Source organism: Astatotilapia calliptera, unplaced genomic scaffold, assembly GCF_900246225.1.
Source record: "Astatotilapia calliptera unplaced genomic scaffold, fAstCal1.2 U_scaffold_188, whole genome shotgun sequence".
Lineage (NCBI taxonomy): Eukaryota > Metazoa > Chordata > Actinopteri > Cichliformes > Cichlidae > Astatotilapia > Astatotilapia calliptera.
In genome coordinates, this window is record NW_020535716.1 from 14192 (window position 1) to 33616 (window position 19425).

The following is a 19425-nucleotide window of genomic DNA, read 5'->3' on the forward strand; positions in this document are numbered from 1 at the left end:
GTGCCCGTCTCTCCTCCAAGTGCTTCCTTAGTGTCCGTGAATCCTCCGTCAATCCCAGGCTTAGTGCAATACTCCAGCGCTGTCTGTCGCTCAGCCACACCATTAAGTAGCCCTGCTGAAGATGGTAGTTGATTGGCAGCAGCTGGTGGATTGACCGCGGGTGCGGCAGCTCCGGGCGAAAGCACTTCCGGGTCGGTACATTGTAAATAGCTGTACTTTGTGTGAAGTTGTTTTAATAAAACAAAAAAGAATAGTATATTTGTTTGTTTTTCTTTATTATAGATCTATTCACATGTACACAGCAATCACATAAAAATGAAATGCAAACTATTTACATCGCACCACACAGCTGTCATCAATCTTTAACCACAACATGAAACATTACAGGCTATTTAGAGCAGCACGTTGTTTCCAGAAGTATTTCCCAACAAGTTCAGGAAGGCACACTTTACGAAAGAAGTCTTGTGCTTGCTTTAAGCGCGGTTTCCAGAAATCCACAGCAGGGAAGACGCGAGTCACAGCAAGGTCTCTCTGTGTCCATGTAACGGAGCGGAAAGGCTGATTTTATTTCCAAGATGTTTTGTGTTTTTAAAAGGAAGGAGACCTTCCTAAAAACGGGCAGAGCAGTGGAGCCGCCAAGGGAAACACACAATTTAAACTGTAAGATTAAAAATATAATTTATTATATTTAAATAGTTAAAAATGTAAGATAAATTAAAACAACCTTGGCCAAGGGATAACACAATAAAAATCAATAAAACACAACATTAAAAGTCCAGTGGAATCCACCACAGCATAAAAGTCCCAGGGAGTTAAGAAATCCAGCGAAGTAAAAGGGAAACCCAGCGGAGTCCTCTCCTTCCTTTCCGCATTCGCGTCTTGATATGCTAGAGAAAGGGAGGAGCGGCAGTCACTATTCTTCCGGCAGTTTTTATTCAATAAAAGGGGATAAGTCAAAGACTTACCCCGGGTGGGCAGAGCTCTCAACTCCGCCCGCCGCTCTTAAAAACTGCAAAGCCACACAGCCGTCCCGTGCCTTCCGCTGGTGCTGTCTCCGCTCTCCCCGCTGGTACTGTCACTCTCTGCACTGGTGCCCTCTGCGCTGGTGCCCTGTGCGCTGGTACTGTCCGTTCTCCTAACGCCCAGCTCCACCAGCCCCTTCGGCTTGCAGGCGCTGCCGCCTGGCACCACTTACTCCTGGCCGTCTCTCAAGCCTCTCGGTCGAACCGCTTCCTTTGGTCTGCCAGGCCCTCTTATTGGCCTCTCTGGGATCTCTCGCAGGTGTGAACAGTTTATTATCAGGTAGGGGCGGAGTCTTTCCAGGACAGGTGTTCAATTTAAATAAGATAAAAACATGCAATAAAGCTCATACAAACAAACCCAATATACAATATTAAAATATTAAAACAGATAAAACATTGCAAAACATGCACAATAAAAACTCTAAATAACTTGTCCCGTTTCACCCCGTGACATCCACACAACGAGGTCACAGTGGCTGGCGCCCGTAACAAAGACTCAGCGTCTCTGTTGTGTAAACACGCCAGTGATTGGGGTAATGTGGGTGAGTGTGTAGTGTAGTTGGTGTAATAGTTTTCGACTCCACACAGTCACTGCTTTGCTGTGCTTCTGCAGCGTATCCAGTAATGGTGACAAATCCTCCAGCGTTGCAATAGGAAGCTGCTCTTAAGCGCAGAAAGAATTGTTTCCAGGGATTTCTATTTGTATCCAGCTTGGCGTGCAGGATCCTTTGTGTAATCTATGCTTACATATGTATTTTACACACAGACAATGTGAAAAATACAACACATTGCTATGGATTGATGCTGAAAGTGCTAATTGCACTAAAAAATTTAGCTGAAAAAAAAAAAAAACACCAACTAAATAGATAAGCATGTCTGTTAACAAAAAAACCCAAACGCTTTACCCAACTGGGGTTTTTCAACTACCTCAGGGACAAAGCTTTACCAAATCTTCCAACTCAGACCCTGTGACAAGGTCTGTGAAAACCACGTTTTTATGCCTGAAATTCTACAGTACTACACTCCCACCAGATGAGCTCATGCAGCCTGTCACGAACCGGGACATACAACCATGACAAAACAGGAGATGCACACACAATTTATTGTGTTATTAATTTAGATGAACTGTGCTAATATAGTATACCAAAATGAAAACAATAACTCAAATTTCAGATATTTGAGGTAGTGCTGAAAATAATGGTGCCAAATAAGGCAAGAAAAACATATTTTAAAGGTGAAATATAGAGGTAAAATCAAAAATAGTCAAGAACGGCCAATTCTACCCTGGACCACAGAGGGTTAAATTTGAAAACGGTTTAAAAACAAACAAACATCCCCATTCTAAAATGTCATGTGACAATCTGATTCATAAAGAGTGATGATGTCACAAGGACATGTGATGATGTCACAAGGACATGCCTTTGATCCTTTGAAGTTTTTCTATAAATAGGGGTCAGGAGCAGCAAGTTTTAGTCAGTTTGTTCGCAGCCTTCAAACGTTCGACCAGAGATACATTTGAAAGTATTTGTAAACCTCTTCAGAGTCACTGTGCACAGGATTAAAAATGGATCCACGAGAACACCAACAAGGAATAAACAATTTTGCTGCCTCTCCTTCGAGGTCTGGCCGGCCACTCACTGCAAGAGGTAAGCCTGATATGACACGATCCATTGGTGCCTCATCAGTCCAAAGGACATTACAGGAAAACTCCGACCTACATGCAAAAATTAAACAAATTGAAGAAGAGAAGCTTCAACTGGAGGAGAAGTGCAGACAATTGGAAGCACGAAATCAAGAGCTGGAAAAACAACAGCAACGCCAGCCTTGCACAAAAATTATTAGTGAGGCCTGGGAAGTAATGTTTGGTGAAGCACGAGAGAAGATTTTGGTCCTGATGAAGGAAAACAAGACAAAGAGTGCTGAATTAAAAGAAACGTCTGCCCAGCTTCAACGCGCGAATGCTACTATTGGGGAGATGCAAAGGGATCTCCAAAACATGGAGCAAAAGAATCAGGCGCTCCAAGGAACGCTTGATGAAGCTATGGAACAAACTGCACAAATCCTCGGACAGAAAAAGGAAGGGGTCACACAAATGCAGGACCAACTCAAAGGCATAAAGAAAAAATACGAAGTGCTGAAAGTCAGGCTGGATGAAACAGAGTGCAAAAATAAAGAGCTTCTTCAAGAGAAAGAGCAACAGGAAGAAGAAAAAAAACGTATTCTCCAGGACTTGGAGAGAAGAAATGAGCAGTTAGAAAAGATGCACGAGGAAAAACAACAGCAAAATACAGATAAGTGCAATCTATTAAAAGAAATGGAGCAAAGATGCCAGAAACTTGAGAAGGAAGTTGAAGAAACAACCGATCAGCTGAGAACCCTCATCCTAGAGAAAAAAGTGGTCGTGGAAAAGCTCATGGAAAAGAAGAAAAAACGTTTCCGCTTCTTCTGGAGGAGGGACACTCCTGCTTTTTCTACTTTTTCTATTTTTTCTACTGCAGATGTCACCTCGTCTCCCTCCACCTCTGTTCCATCTTAATTTTCACCTCTCCTCTCCCCTTCTCTCCTAACACTTCTTCCCTCTCTCCTTCATCTTTTTTCACCCCAACCAGTCCCGGCAGTTGACTGCCCCTCGTGAGCCTGGTTCTGCCGGAAGTTTCTGCCCGTTTAAAGGCAGTTTTTCTTCCCCACTGTCGCCTAGTGCTTGCTCAGAGGGGATTGTTGGGGTTTTCTCTTTTCTTTTTTTTCCCTTCTTATTACCATTTTCCTTTATTTACCGATTTGTTTTGTTTACTTTTCTTTTATGTTGTTTCTTTATTTACTTGTTTAACTTTTTTTCAACTTATGTAATAAACTAATAAACCAATTGAATTTATCCTCTGCGTATTTTACATCTAATCTTTAAAGAATATTTCCAAAACATTTTCAAACATCACGATCTGTCTTTTGTTTGCTTGTTAAAACCCCGTAAATGGTGAAGTAAAAACCCTGTGATATGGTTTAAAACATCAAAATAGACTAAACAACTAGTCTAAAACCAAGAGACACTTAAATATTAAGTTAAACCTCTGGGGTTGCCGGACGCGCCGGCGCGTCAAAATCACATGACCAATTTAAGACGACACAGCTACAAGATGCACCGATTCAGAGGCTGTATCCCAATTCAGGGTCTGCAGCCTTAAAGGCCGCATTTTAAGGCCGATTACGTCACAGCGACGCGACGAAGGCCTAAAAATAAATGTTGGTTTCAGTTCTATGAAGCTTTGAGTATTTTGGATTAGTAGCACTGCTGTGTTTGTTGCATCATATTGCTGTAATTGTTTATATGCTTTATATATTCTGAGGTAAGTTGATCGATAGTGTTACATCATATTCTATAAGGATGTTATGTGTTTGTGTACTTTCTGCCCAGTTTGACCCATTTAGCAGAAGCCAGCTTGGTTCCACTTGCCTCTTACCCGTGATTTCAGTGGAAATTTCAAATTCAGGATCTGACAATCACTGTTTCATGTCCTACACAGTTCTTTCAAGTTCATAGAAATTTCTGTTCAATTAGAACCAAATATTTGAGTTGATGGTTGAAATTGTTGTTGTAATTTGTGTTTTAAATGTTTTTAGATTGATGTTTTGTTTCCTTTACAATATTGTAAAGGAAACAAAACATCAATCAAAAAACTGTCCTCTTTTTCTTTTCTTTTTTTATTTGGGCTACTTAAATTTATTTTGGGCTACCAAAAACTGAAGAGTGCCTGCCCGAAGGGTAAGTTTCATGTTGGACTCATGGTTCTTTGTTAGTCCAGTTTAGGACAATGTCTCTGACGTATGTATCATATCAAATATATGTCATATCAAAACAACCCCACACCTGCAGTTGTTTCAGTTTTTCACAGGTGTTTCCTGTCAGCCGGTCAACCTCACTCAGGTGGACATCCATATCAGCCAACCAAACGACAAGCTCCTCCCTCTGTGCTTCATATCCCTCCCACTCTGAGACCAGGAGCTGAGAGAGAGAAAACAAGGGTCAATTATAAAGAAGAGCGAAAAGTGAAACCTCCTGAGAAGGTCTGACTCGCATACCTGCAGTCGACCTATGATTGGCGTTCACGTCATCCCAGCGGCGGCCGCACTCCCTCGCCACTGCCAGCAGCCAAGTCTGCAGGGTGCCCTGGAAGAGCAGAGTTAATGTTCGACTCCTCACATCTCCAATGGTTGTACACGTTGTCATTAACGTGGCTTCACTCCACATCAGCCGCTTTGCTAAAACACCGGTGTCAGCACATAAGGACGCTGTCAGCCTGTCAGCTACGTTGATTAGCTGCGTATATACGAATGTGAATCGCATCATTGGCTGGACTGTGGGATAAGGTGGCCTCGTTCTGATCCCATACGGGAGCAGCCAGTCACTCACTGACTAACACTGCAAAATAGAATTGTTAAAGTATTAATTTTAATTTCAATTCAGGTCAGAATTTTTTTCCGTGCGCAACGCAAATTTTCTGTGCGCAGAGACCGTGCCAGCAGTGCGCAATTGCGCACGTGTGCAGCTTAGAGGGAACATTGCACTGTAGGGATGTTTTCGGCAGCAGGAACTGGGAAATGACTCAAGGATGAGGGAAAGAGCAATGCAGCACCATACGTAAACATCCTTGATGATAACCTTGCTCAAGGGCACTATAACAGGACAGTGATGCTAAGCACACAGTTAAGATAACAAAGGAATAAATGGTATATGCCACATTTCTCTAGAAGGCTCTGCTGTTTTTCCTGCAGCAGCACGCAGCTGTCCGAGCGGACGTTTGAACAGTGGAGAAGTTCCCACGTGAAGAACGACGAACAAAGTGCCAGCCACTGCAGCACCATGCTGCCTTTCCAATACAGTTACATTAGCAGATAATTTCCTTTTCTCGGGATGTAACGGCCACTAAACACTTTGCACACACAACACATTTACAGTAAACACTGCACACATTTGCTTTATTAGATTTTTACAGTAACGTTGCATTTTAAGCCTTTTAAATGGTCAAATAAAGTATATAAATATATTTCAAATGCATTTTATCTAACCATCAAAGTCTTAAGTCTCACAGATTTCCCTTTGGTAAACTGTCTTTCTGGGGGAATAACAGCAATGACAATGCAGGTGTTCAAGTACTGCTGACATTCCAAAGACTTCCTGTCCCCTCTAAATGACAAAAGCATTATTCCACAGTGTCAAGGTAACAGGATGAGCCTCATCTGCCAAATGCAAATCAAATGTGATTTAAAAAGAGAAATCGAGCTCTTAGTTTCTTCCAGGTGCTCGATGTGTGTCCATATGCACCACACCTGCAGAGAAAACATCTGTGAGAGAGTTCTCCAGTGGACCGTTTGGGTTCATGTTTCAGACACATGAGCGTTTGCCACATAACCTCAGCTGACAGAGCCAGCACTCGGCCTGCAACCAGCAGCAACATCCCCACATGCTGGATCCACAGAGGCAGCTCCAACCAGTGGGACAGCCCTCCCACTGGCATGGATACAGCCACACAGGGAGGCAAGCCGCCCACCACCCAAACTCCCAGAGGTGTCCGAAAACCCCGGCAGCAAGACATTTATGTGGAGCTGTGTACCAGCACTAGCTCAAACACGTTGGCAGGAGGATTACCGTTTGCCATGACAGCCTGTACGAGTGGGGGGCTGCTGCCGAAGCTGTTCTTCCACTGCGCCCCCGGGTGTTGTGGTTATCCATGAACACACACCACTCCAGTGCAGACACCATCCAACCCCACAGCAATTCAATGCACCACCGCTGTTAGTGTGGCACAAATGTTAAGGCGGCAAAGAACTGCAGAGTTTTTCTGATTCCTCTCGTGTTTTTGTGATTCATCTGCCCCCCCCCCCTCTCATTTCCCCCCATTCATAAGCTCCTCCTCCAAGTACTCCTCCCATCTTCAAAATACTCTCTCCCTCTCTGTCCTTCTGCACGTCCTTTTCAGCTTAATGTCTCTGTTGGTTGTTTTCTCCTTCCTCAGTCTCCACCTTCACAACTCATAATACGCCTTTACTTCACCTCGCTGCTTATCCCACTTTACTTTTGAATACTTCCTCATCCCACCACCAAGCCTCCTTGTTCCATTTCCTCTGTGCAGAGGCTGCCCCGAACACCTCCTCAGCAGGTTGATTACGGCTTTAGTCACCAATACCTCATCTCAAGTCTTTCCTGACTTCTGCACAACATTTTTTGCTGGTATTTAAGTACAGCCTCGTTTTCATCGCCTTGTGCATGTGTGATGATGTGCTTCAAACGTAAGACCTTAAGCAGCAGACTCCACAGCATGCCTCTGCCCAGGTTATCGACAGCTACATCCAGCCATGCTGCAAACCTGGAGGTCAGGCCCAGCCTCCTTGCCAGCCAGCCGTCCACTGCTGCACAGAGAACAGTGGGGCTTAGATGGGATTAAACAGTTCTTATCTGCACTAAGAACAGTGTGAAGCTCATATTCAAGCAGCCCATGCAGACAGTTCTTACTTGTCATATGGAAAACACAAGTGATAAAAACTTCATCAAAGCTTAATGGACTCCGCCATAATATATTATTGCTTATAGATAAAAAGCTGGTGTCAAAACATCATCACCAGGACCCTGAATTCACCCGCAATGTACATCAGGACAAAACATGGACTCACAAAGACCAGCACCTTACTAATACCTTAATAATGCTTAATAGTGCAGCATTGTTATAAAGTGCTACACTTATTTCCTGAACGTTTACATTAGTCACACATCACTGGTCAACATTATATTCAAACAGACCATTTATACTATCATATATAACTCACTGTAGCTAATTCATTTCTACGTTACTCCCTTCCTTCTTTGGTTATTTCAGCACTACCTGCACAGTTACGTTGTTACATTATCTGTGCAAAATCGACAAAAATCTGTTTCTTCAGTTATTTATAAAGATCTGTTCAGGGTTTACGGATGGGTGACAAATTAAAGGAAAACTTAGCAAAGTCTCTTAGTACAGTTTTAGGATTAAAATAGGAGCTTCCATGCTCTGTGAGAAAAGAAGGAGGACAAATCAGGCCTGATTGTTTAAGACCTTGTAGTGAGGAGCAGGATTTTGAATTCTGGATTTAACAGGAAGCCAAAACAGGAGAAATATGCTCTCTCTTTCTAGTCCCTGTCAGGACTCTTGCTGCAGCATTTTGGATCAGCTGAAGGCTTTTCAGGAGTTTTTAGGACTTCCTGATAATAATGAATTACAGTCGTCCAGCCTGGAAGTAATAAATGCATGAACTAGTTTTTCAGCGTCACTCTGAGACAGGATATTTCTAACTTAGATGTAAGATAAGATAAGATAAGATAGATAAGATAACTTTTATTGTCATTGCACAGTCATACATAGTACAGTAGTACAATGAAATTGGAAAAACTGTCCTACGTCGGCACTACATAAACACAACACGACACATATGACACATCACAACTAACAAACAACAAACACAGTATATTAAACTTAGTATAAAAAAAGAATAAGTGTATGTGTATTGCACACTGTTATTATTGCCATTAATATTATTGCACCTTTTTATAAATATAAATATTATTGTTATCGTTTTAAACATGTTACTCCCTAAAAAGTCAGGGAGGATCCAGTCGGCAGCTATTTACATTGATCAGGGCTATTGCCCTGTTGTAAAACTGTCCTTGAGTTATTTTTCGGACCTCACAGCCTGAACCTCCTGCCAGACGGCAGCAGCTAAACACCCGGTCCTGGGTGTGTGCAGTCCCGTAGGATGCTGCGTGCCTCTTGAGACAGCGAGTGCTGTACAGGTCCTAATGGAAGAAAGTAGTCTTACATATTTGTTTAATATGTGCGTTGAAGGACATGTCCTGGTCAAAAATGACTCCAAGGTTCCTCACAGCGTTACTGGAGCCCAAGGTAATGCCATCCAGAGTAAGAATCTGCTTAGATACCATATTTCTAGGCTCTTCAGGGCCGAGTACAATAACCTCAGTTTGATCTGAATTAAGAAGCAGAAAGTTAGCGGCCATCCAGGTCTTTATGTCTTTAAGACATTCCTGCAGTTTAACTCATTGGTGTGTGTTATCTGGCTTCATGGACAGATAGAGCTGGGTGTCATCTGCATAGCAGTGTAAATGTATGCTATGTCTTCTAATGATACTGCCTAAGGGAAGCATGTATAATGTAAACAGAATTGGTCCTAGCACTGAACCCTGTGGAACTCCATAATTAACCTCAGTGTGTGAAGAGGACTCTCCATTTACATGCACAAACTGGAGTCTATTAGATAGATATGATACAAACCACTGCAGTGCAGTACCTGTAATACCTACAGCATGTTCTAATTGCTCTAATAGGATATTATGGTCGACAGTATCGAATGCTGCACTGAGGTCTAGCAGGACAAGCACAGAGATGAGTCCACTGTCAGAGGCCATAGAAGGATCCTTTTAAATAGTCCAGAGTATGTGAAGCATTGTGGGTTAATTTATTATTAAACTGAGGCAGATAAAGTGCTTGAAGTTTACAGAATAAAGCGCTGTATGGTTAAAGGTAACTTTGAGTCTAAAGTGCCTTATGTGGTCAGTAAGACCTAAAAAAGTATTTAAATAGTCTTGAAATGCCCCTCTTCACATATGGTACATGTATGATCAACTGCATATACCTGCTTAGGAGAAATGCAGAAATTATTCAAGTTATTTTCAGCAAAGTCATTCAAAAAGTTGTGCTCACAGATCCAGCGAGCTAAGCAGAGGGTGCATTACCATCAAGAGATACACGCAGTGAGTAAAGAGGGAGAAACACTACTGGTAAGCAGCCCATGCAGCAAACACCAGCCAATCCTGATGTATCCTGAAAAACACAGAGACATGACAAACTGAGACTCACACAGTACTTGATACACTTAAGGCCAGCTCACAATTTCTACACATTTTCAAGTGTGGTCATTCTGCTTCAGCAGCTTCCCAACACACCGAAATGCTCCAGCAGGCAACAAGCTGCTTTATGTGTCACACAGTGGAAAATTGTGTTTTTATATTTTGTTTTGGATCAGACTGTGTTGGTACAGGGTGTCGATTTTATTTGCATGATTTTATTGTAATAGTGATATTGCATGTTTGTTTATTGATATTCCTATTGCATGATTTTATCTCCATGTTTATAGTGTGTGTTTAGTGTTGATTGAACAATATGTTTTTTTATTATTCCACTGTGGATTAAGCGGACAATTTTAGACACCTGTGAGGTGGGGGCGTTCCCCGAGGTGGCCTATCAGCCACCAAACTGACTTAAGGGAGATGGTGAGCGCAAAGACAAAAAAAAGAGAGAGACACACGAAAAGTGGAGAGCTGGAAACAAAACGGGTGCAAGCCAGCATATGAACAGAAGGACCTCCGGCCTGACTGTGGGGCGCCACGAGACATTCGGCGATCGGCCAGCATAACCCGGCGATCCAGTCCCGACGGACAGAATAGCGACCGTGGGAGGCGACGCGTGAAATCCACAGTAGGGCAGGGGTACGCCTCTGCCTGCATCTGTGAGTATCGCTTTCCCACTGTTGGGCGCTAGGAGTAGCTTTGCCGGGGAAGGGTAACAGCGGCTGCGCTGACAACGTTGCTGGCCCGTGTCTGTTGTTTCAGGGCGGAGCTACGAGGGAGGCCGTGCGAGGAGGTGGAGAGTAGCTGGACTGCACGATTGCGCACAGTCAGGTGGAGATAGGAGCCTCCTCCCTGGTCTTCTGCCGGCGAGAGTCCACATCCCGGAAGAGGAGTTCCTCTCCTGTCTCTCTCAGCTCAGGAGAATTTGCCCGTGTGTTGCTGGACTGGGAGAATTAGGACCCTGGGGGGGGGGAGTTTTAGTATAGGGAAAAACATTCATTTAGCTTTGTATTTTAGCGTTTAATCATTCCTGCCGGCAGGGTTTTTAGCGGGTTGTAAACACTATTTTTTATTGTATACGGGGATTTTAGCTTGTATTTGGGGTTCAGACTGTGTTTATCCTGAAAATAAATGGTGTGTTTTGAAGCCAGCTAAGTTTCTGTGCTCTGAGCGCTGACCCACTCACTCCCCTTTCTGCTTGTATAGGCGTGGTGGTGAAGATTTAGTTCCACCAGTTTAGCGGCTACATATGTTCACAGCACCAGTTAAGTGACTCGTTATACAAACACACAGCAATGTAACACAACTGAGTGTTTCTCACCAACAATATTCGGCCAGTAAAGCAGTAAATTGGTCATGTGATTTTGACGCGCCGACGTGTCCGGCGACCCCAGAGGTTTAACTTAATATTTAAGTGTCTCTTGGTTTTAGACTAGTTGTTTAGTCTATTTTGATGTTTTAAACCATATCACAGGGTTTTTACTTCACCCATTTACGGGGTTTTAACAAGCAAACAAAAGACAGATCGTGATGTTTGAAAATGTTTTGGAAATATTCTTTAAAGATTAGATGTAAAATACGCAGAGGACAAATTCAATTGGTTTATTAGTTTATTACATAAGTTGAAAAAAGTTAAACAAGTAAATAAAGAAACAACGTAAAAGAAAAGTAAACAAAACAAATCGGTAAATAAAGGAAAATGGTAATAAGAAGGGAAAAAAAAAGAAAAGAGAAAACCCCAACAATCCCCTCTGAGCAAGCACTAGGCGACAGTGGGGAAGAAAAAACTGCCTTTAAACGGGCAGAAACTTCCGGCAGAACCAGGCTCACGAGGGGCAGTCAACTGCCGGGACTGGTTGGGGTGAAAAAAGATGAAGGAGAGAGGGAAGAAGTGTTAGGAGAGAAGGGGAGAGGAGAGGTGAAATTAAGATGGAACAGAGGTGGAGGGAGACGAGGTGACGTCAGCAGTAGAAAAAATAGAAAAAGTAGAAAAAGCAGGAGTGTCCCTCCTCCAGAAGAAGCGGAAACGTTTTTTCTTCTTTTCCATGAGCTTTTCCACGACCACTTTTTTCTCTAGGATGAGGGTTCTCAGCTGATCGGTTGTTTCTTCAACTTCCTTCTCAAGTTTCTGGCATCTTTGCTCCATTTCTTTTAATAGATTGCGGTTGTCTGTATTTTGCTGTTGTTTTTCCTCGTGCATCTTTTCTAACTGCTCATTTCTTCTCTCCAAGTCCTGGAGAATACGTTTTTTTTCTTCTTCCTGTTGCTCTTTCTCTTGAAGAAGCTCTTTATTTTTGCACTCTGTTTCATCCAGCCTGACTTTCAGCACTTCGTATTTTTTCTTTATGCCTTTGAGTTGGTCCTGCATTTGTGTGACCCCTTCCTTTTTCTGTCCGAGGATTTGTGCAGTTTGTTCCATAGCTTCATCAAGCGTTCCTTGGAGCGCCTGATTCTTTTGCTCCATGTTTTGGAGATCCCTTTGCATCTCCCCAATAGTAGCATTCGCGCGTTGAAGCTGGGCAGACGTTTCTTTTAATTCAGCACTCTTTGTCTTGTTTTCCTTCATCAGGACCAAAATCTTCTCTCGTGCTTCACCAAACATTACTTCCCAGGCCTCACTAATAATTTTTGTGCAAGGCTGGCGTTGCTGTTGTTTTTCCAGCTCTTGATTTCGTGCTTCCAATTGTCTGCACTTCTCCTCCAGTTGAAGCTTCTCTTCTTCAATTTGTTTAATTTTTGCATGTAGGTCGGAGTTTTCCTGTAATGTCCTTTGGACTGATGAGGCACCAATGGATCGTGTCATATCAGGCTTACCTCTTGCAGTGAGTGGCCGGCCAGACCTCGAAGGAGAGGCAGCAAAATTGTTTATTCCTTGTTGGTGTTCTCGTGGATCCATTTTTAATCCTGTGCACAGTGACTCTGAAGAGGTTTACAAATACTTTCAAATGTATCTCTGGTCGAACGTTTGAAGGCTGCGAACAAACTGACTAAAACTTGCTGCTCCTGACCCCTATTTATAGAAAAACTTCAAAGGATCAAAGGCATGTCCTTGTGACATCATCACATGTCCTTGTGACATCATCACTCTTTATGAATCAGATTGTCACATGACATTTTAGAATGGGGATGTTTGTTTGTTTTTAAACCGTTTTCAAATTTAACCCTCTGTGGTCCAGGGTAGAATTGGCCGTTCTTGACTATTTTTGATTTTACCTCTATATTTCACCTTTAAAATATGTTTTTCTTGCCTTATTTGGCACCATTATTTTCAGCACTACCTCAAATATCTGAAATTTGAGTTATTGTTTTCATTTTGGTATACTATATTAGCACAGTTCATCTAAATTAATAACACAATAAATTGTGTGTGCATCTCCTGTTTTGTCATGGTTGTATGTCCCGGTTCGTGACAGGCTGCATGAGCTCATCTGGTGGGAGTGTAGTACTGTAGTATTTCAGGCATAAAAACGTGGTTTTCACAGACCTTGTCACAGGGTCTGAGTTGGAAGATTTTGGTAAAGCTTTGTCCCTGAGGTAGTTGAAAAACCCCAGTTGGGTAAAGCGTTTGGGTTTTTTTGTTAACAGACATGCTTATCTATTTAGTTGTGTTTTTTTTTTTTTTTCAGCTAAATTTTTTAGTGCAATTAGCACTTTCAGCATCAATCCATAGCAATGTGTTGTATTTTTCACATTGTCTGTGTGTAAAATACATATGTAAGCATAGATTACACAAAGGATCCTGCACGCCAAGCTGGATACAAATAGAAATCCCTGGAAACAATTCTTTCTGCGCTTAAGAGCAGCTTCCTATTGCAACGCTGGAGGATTTGTCACCATTACTGGATACGCTGCAGAAGCACAGCAAAGCAGTGACTGTGTGGAGTCGAAAACTATTACACCAACTACACTACACACTCACCCACATTACCCCAATCACTGGCGTGTTTACACAACAGAGACGCTGAGTCTTTGTTACGGGCGCCAGCCACTGTGACCTCGTTGTGTGGATGTCACGGGGTGAAACGGGACAAGTTATTTAGAGTTTTTATTGTGCATGTTTTGCAATGTTTTATCTGTTTTAATATTTTAATATTGTATATTGGGTTTGTTTGTATGAGCTTTATTGCATGTTTTTATCTTATTTAAATTGAACACCTGTCCTGGAAAGACTCCGCCCCTACCTGATAATAAACTGTTCACACCTGCGAGAGATCCCAGAGAGGCCAATAAGAGGGCCTGGCAGACCAAAGGAAGCGGTTCGACCGAGAGGCTTGAGAGACGGCCAGGAGTAAGTGGTGCCAGGCGGCAGCGCCTGCAAGCCGAAGGGGCTGGTGGAGCTGGGCGTTAGGAGAACGGACAGTACTAGCGCACAGGGCACCAGCGCAGAGGGCACCAGTGCAGAGAGTGACAGTACCAGCGGGGAGAGCGGAGACAGCACCAGCGGAAGGCACGGGACGGCTGTGTGGCTTTGCAGTTTTTAAGAGCGGCGGGCGGAGTTGAGAGCTCTGCCCACCCGGGGTAAGTCTTTGACTTATCCCCTTTTATTGAATAAAAACTGCCGGAAGAATAGTGACTGCCGCTCCTCCCTTTCTCTAGCATATCAAGACGCGAATGCGGAAAGGAAGGAGAGGACTCCGCTGGGTTTCCCTTTTACTTCGCTGGATTTCTTAACTCCCTGGGACTTTTATGCTGTGGTGGATTCCACTGGACTTTTAATGTTGTGTTTTATTGATTTTTATTGTGTTATCCCTTGGCCAAGGTTGTTTTAATTTATCTTACATTTTTAACTATTTAAATATAATAAATTATATTTTTAATCTTACAGTTTAAATTGTGTGTTTCCCTTGGCGGCTCCACTGCTCTGCCCGTTTTTAGGAAGGTCTCCTTCCTTTTAAAAACACAAAACATCTTGGAAATAAAATCAGCCTTTCCGCTCCGTTACATGGACACAGAGAGACCTTGCTGTGACTCGCGTCTTCCCTGCTGTGGATTTCTGGAAACCGCGCTTAAAGCAAGCACAAGACTTCTTTCGTAAAGTGTGCCTTCCTGAACTTGTTGGGAAATACTTCTGGAAACAACGTGCTGCTCTAAATAGCCTGTAATGTTTCATGTTGTGGTTAAAGATTGATGACAGCTGTGTGGTGCGATGTAAATAGTTTGCATTTCATTTTTATGTGATTGCTGTGTACATGTGAATAGATCTATAATAAAGAAAAACAAACAAATATACTATTCTTTTTGTTTTATTAAAACAACTTCACACAAAGTACAGCTATTTACAATGTACCGACCCGGAAGTGCTTTCGCCCGGAGCTGCCGCACCCGCGGTCAATCCACCAGCTGCTGCCAATCAACTACCATCTTCAGCAGGGCTACTTAATGGTGTGGCTGAGCGACAGACAGCGCTGGAGTATTGCACTAAGCCTGGGATTGACGGAGGATTCACGGACACTAAGGAAGCACTTGGAGGAGAGACGGGCACTCACTACCACGCACGGGCTTACACGGAAGGAGGGACGCACTATCACCATTGTTGCACATTTGAACTGTTGTCACCTTGCTGCACTGTAAATAAATGCACTGTCATTATTTCTGAGCTCCGCGCCTGAGTCCACTCTTTAACAACCGTGACAGCCTGATTCTTTTGCTCCATGTTTTGGAGATCCCTTTGCATCTCCCCAATAGTAGCATTCGCGCGTTGAAGCTGGGCAGACGGTTCTTTTAATTCAGCACTCTTTGTCTTGTTTTCCTTCATCAGGAACAAAATCTTCTGTCGTGCTTCACCAAACTTTCCTCTACCAACAGGCAGGATTAATCCATGCATTTATGTTGTTCACATTAAATTCTGATCCTGCCGTTCAAATGTCCTGCTGAAATCAAGACTTGCCAGACAAGGCAGCATTGTCCACACTTCTCGTGTCCAATTCTGGTGTGATACATTCTTTAATTAAAAATGATCAGCTATGGATATAAAATTATACCAGTTGGAGGGAGAGGGGTTCAGTTGGACATCAGTGAGCACCTTACCAAAGCTGAAAGAAGATGGTTTATGCAGCAAAAAAGTATATAGTGGCGCTATATTCAGGCTATATTCAATTTGGATTCTTGCCCTATGGTTATGTGATGTGCTGGGGGTGAAGGAAGCCTAAACATTTCGAGAACCACTGTATTATATGGGACACACACAGTGTTGGGGAGTAACGGAATACATGTGCCGCCGTTACGTATTTAAAATACAAAATATAAGTAACTGTATTCCGTTACAGTTACCGTTTAAAAAGGTGGTATTCAGGATACAGTTACTTTGTTGAAATAAATGGATTACACTGCGGTACTTTCCTGTTTCATGTTGTCGCGGGTCAGGACTGTTTGGTTTTGTTTGACAGCTACGTGCTGTTGTTCCAGGCGGCAGCGTTACGGTTGCCATGGTTACAGGGCGACGCGCTCTCTCTCTCTCTCTGCGCCTGCGTGTTTCTTGGGTGACAGAGCGCCTTTTCGTTAAGTAAAGCAGAACTTGGAGCCCCATCTTCGGTTAAAGCCAAAGTCTCGTTGCAAAAATTACAACCTCTGTAACTACCCCCACAAATACGGCACCTGTGGTGTAATATACCCCAATGCTTTCAGTTTGTGTCTTGTACAGATCCCATGTGGTCGTTGAAGTGGCGCTTGTAGCGTTAAGTCCAAGTGCTAACTTCAGTTTCACACAAATTGTTACGTGCTTAAATTACACAAAATGTCAGAAATCTGCACCGTCGTGAACAAAAATCCAAACCTAACTTTTCATGATTTGTTAGGCTGACCCTCTGAGGTCCAAAATATAACTGGACATTTTTGACCCCTGTTGATTTTACATTTGTATTTCACCCTCAGATTGTTTCATTTTTATTTTCTTCCTGCCTTGTTTGGTATCATTCTTTTCAGCTCAACCTCATGTGTCTGAATTTAGTTGGTTTTTTTCACTGACTTACTGTATTAACACAACTGATCTGAAATCACACAAAAAAACCCCATAAAATCCTAGTAGTTAGGTTTTTTTTACTGTCAAAACCACAGACATGTTGAGTAAATTATTTTTATAACTTGAAATGCAAATATAAATTGTACATTTTTAAAAGTTGTGCACACATTTTATAAACATATACAACTATTTATCTGAAAATGCAACCAATACATCTGGCATTTTTAAAATGTGGTACAACCATTTAAAAATACTACTATAACTAAAATGAAAGAACAATCAGGTGTCACAATAAGATGCCCCACAAACTACTTGTGCCAGTAAAAAAAATGTCCACCACAAGAGGACAACAGGTGTAGCACTGCTCCTGTTTTCACCTGGTGACAGTGTTTACATTGCAATGTGCCTTTGTGACAGTCATTAGTGGCCTCACTGACACACAAAGCAAAACTATGACTACACAACACACTAACTATACACTCCACGCTAAACGTCACAAATCTCCCACATCTCAAAACCGGCTATCGATCTCTGTCTCTCTCTCGCTGTCTTGCTTTCCCCTCTTCCTAAACAACCAAATCCCAGATGCTGACTTTTTTTTAAAAAAATTGGTCGACATGGTGCATTTTTCCATCGAGAGGAAAGAGGTCTCTTTTTTTCTTTCTTTACTGTTTTTGCACTCTCATTAGAAGATGCTTAATTTAAAAATAAAAAAAAAACAAGAAAGAAGAAAAAAACCAAACGTGATGATATGATTTAGTTTAGTTGAAATCAGGCACCTTCTGTTTAAATGTGTTCTTGTGAATTGATTGTGTATCGCATACATTTGATTTGACTTTCTGCGAGACAACAGTCGTCCGCTGGCCAAAAAAAGTTTTCCAAATACCTCCACGTGATCAAGCCTGGATTTAGAAAACAATAGCAAAAAAATCTGCACCTCCTGCTTCACATGCAATTTGTATTTGTGTGTTCAGAGGCGGCGGCGAGAGGGGAGACCTCGGCTCATCCACGGAACAACTGAGGGAAAAGTGTGGACTTTATACCAGTTTTTAAATTGTGTTGATCGGCCACGTAAAACCAGAGTTATGATAAAAATATCTGCAATGTTTCTTTGTTTTTTACTGAATACTGTCGTTGTTTATATTTACTGTGGGAAGAAACGGTAAAAACAGGAGTGACGGCGTGTTTTTGAGATGTGAGAGATTTGCGACGTTTAGTGCAAATCTTGTGTAGTTAGTGTGTAGTTAGTGTGTAGTTAGTGTGTAGTCAGTGTTAGTTAGTGTGTAGTTAGTGTGTAGTCAGTGTGTAGTTAGTGTGTAGTTAGTGTGTAGTTAGTGTGTAGTCAGTGTGTAGTCAGTGTGTAGTTAGTGTGTAGTCAGTGTGTAGTTAGTGTGTAGTCAGTGTGTAGTCAGTGTGTAGTTAGTGTGTAGTCAGTGTGTAGTTAGTGTGTAGTTAGTGTGTAGTCAGTGTGTAGTCAGTGTGTAGTGAGTGTGTAGTTAGTGTAGTCAGTGTGTAGTTAGTGTGTAGTGTAGTCAATAGTGTTGTTGTGTGTCAGAACAATGAGGCGACTGCTGAATGTTACAGGTGTTACAGCAGTGATACGTCTGCTGCTGTCAGGCCTGCAGGTATCAGGCTGTTGTTCTCCTTCATCTCATAGTGGACAGGAATTATTTTTTGCAGTGGCACAAATAATTTGTGTTCTGTAAATAGCTTGAAATGTTTATTTTAAAAAAAACGCCTTGGCTGCATTTTTAGGTAAACAGCTGCAAAAAATGTTGTTGTTTGCATAACTCAGTTACCTTTTTGAAGAAGTAACTATATAATTAACTGCCCAGCATTGGTCATTATTTTACTGTATTTTGCAGACAGAGTTACAGACTCTCTCCCAGACCACAGACTCAGACTCATGATATGAGTCAGAGCTTCATAAATTTCTTTTTTAGAAAGTTGTGTTTTCAAAATTGGAGTTTAAGTTATTTTTACTTCCAATAGTTTTAACATGCTGCACAGGCGATGAACAAGATTTCTTAAAAAAAAAAAAATCATTGTAAGTGGGCTAAAGCAGTTAATTAAAAGTAGTCTAACATAAATGCTGTAATTTGATTACTTTAATAAACCATGTAACCTGGGTGGATTGGATGCTGGCGTGACCACAGTGCACACGTCTGCTGTTGCTCACAGTGGTCCAAGAGACCACTCAGGGAGTTTGTGTGTTCGCTCAGACACATGAAAAATTAGAGGGAACATCCCTACAGTGTAATCCTGCCCCACCGTGCTTCGCTGTAGTGATGGTGGTGTTCGGGTGATGAGCGGTGCCTGGTTGAGGTCTGCATGACAGACTAGTGTGCTGGGATGCATCAGTGATGTAACATGAGGTCATCACAGGTTTTAAACCTCTCAACATCAGACACCCTCTCTCACCTGGATTAATCAGACTCACAGCCGCAGTCGGTCAACAGATCTGCCTTCTTGATCCAAAGACACCTTGTGACTTTCTCTGCTGCCTCGCTACCTGATCTAACGACCCTCATTTATGCCCGGCAATAGAAGCACTTTGC

General features: G+C 42.4%; 1 protein-coding gene across 1 annotated transcript; it reads left to right on the plus strand.

Moving 5' to 3' along the window:
* The first annotated feature begins 1975 nt into the window (after positions 1-1975).
* On the plus strand, positions 1976-3704 carry LOC113017698 (calcium-binding and coiled-coil domain-containing protein 2-like). Its single transcript, XM_026160815.1, has one exon. It carries the CDS (start codon positions 2587-2589, stop codon positions 3556-3558), a length of 972 nt encoding a protein of 323 aa, XP_026016600.1. The 5' UTR covers positions 1976-2586; the 3' UTR covers positions 3559-3704.
* The last annotated feature ends 15721 nt before the right edge of the window (positions 3705-19425 follow it).

Coding starts and splice junctions, on each gene's coding strand:
- LOC113017698 (XM_026160815.1), top strand. CDS start 2,587: ATGGATCCACGAGAACACCAACAAGGAATAAACAATTTTGCTGCCTCT.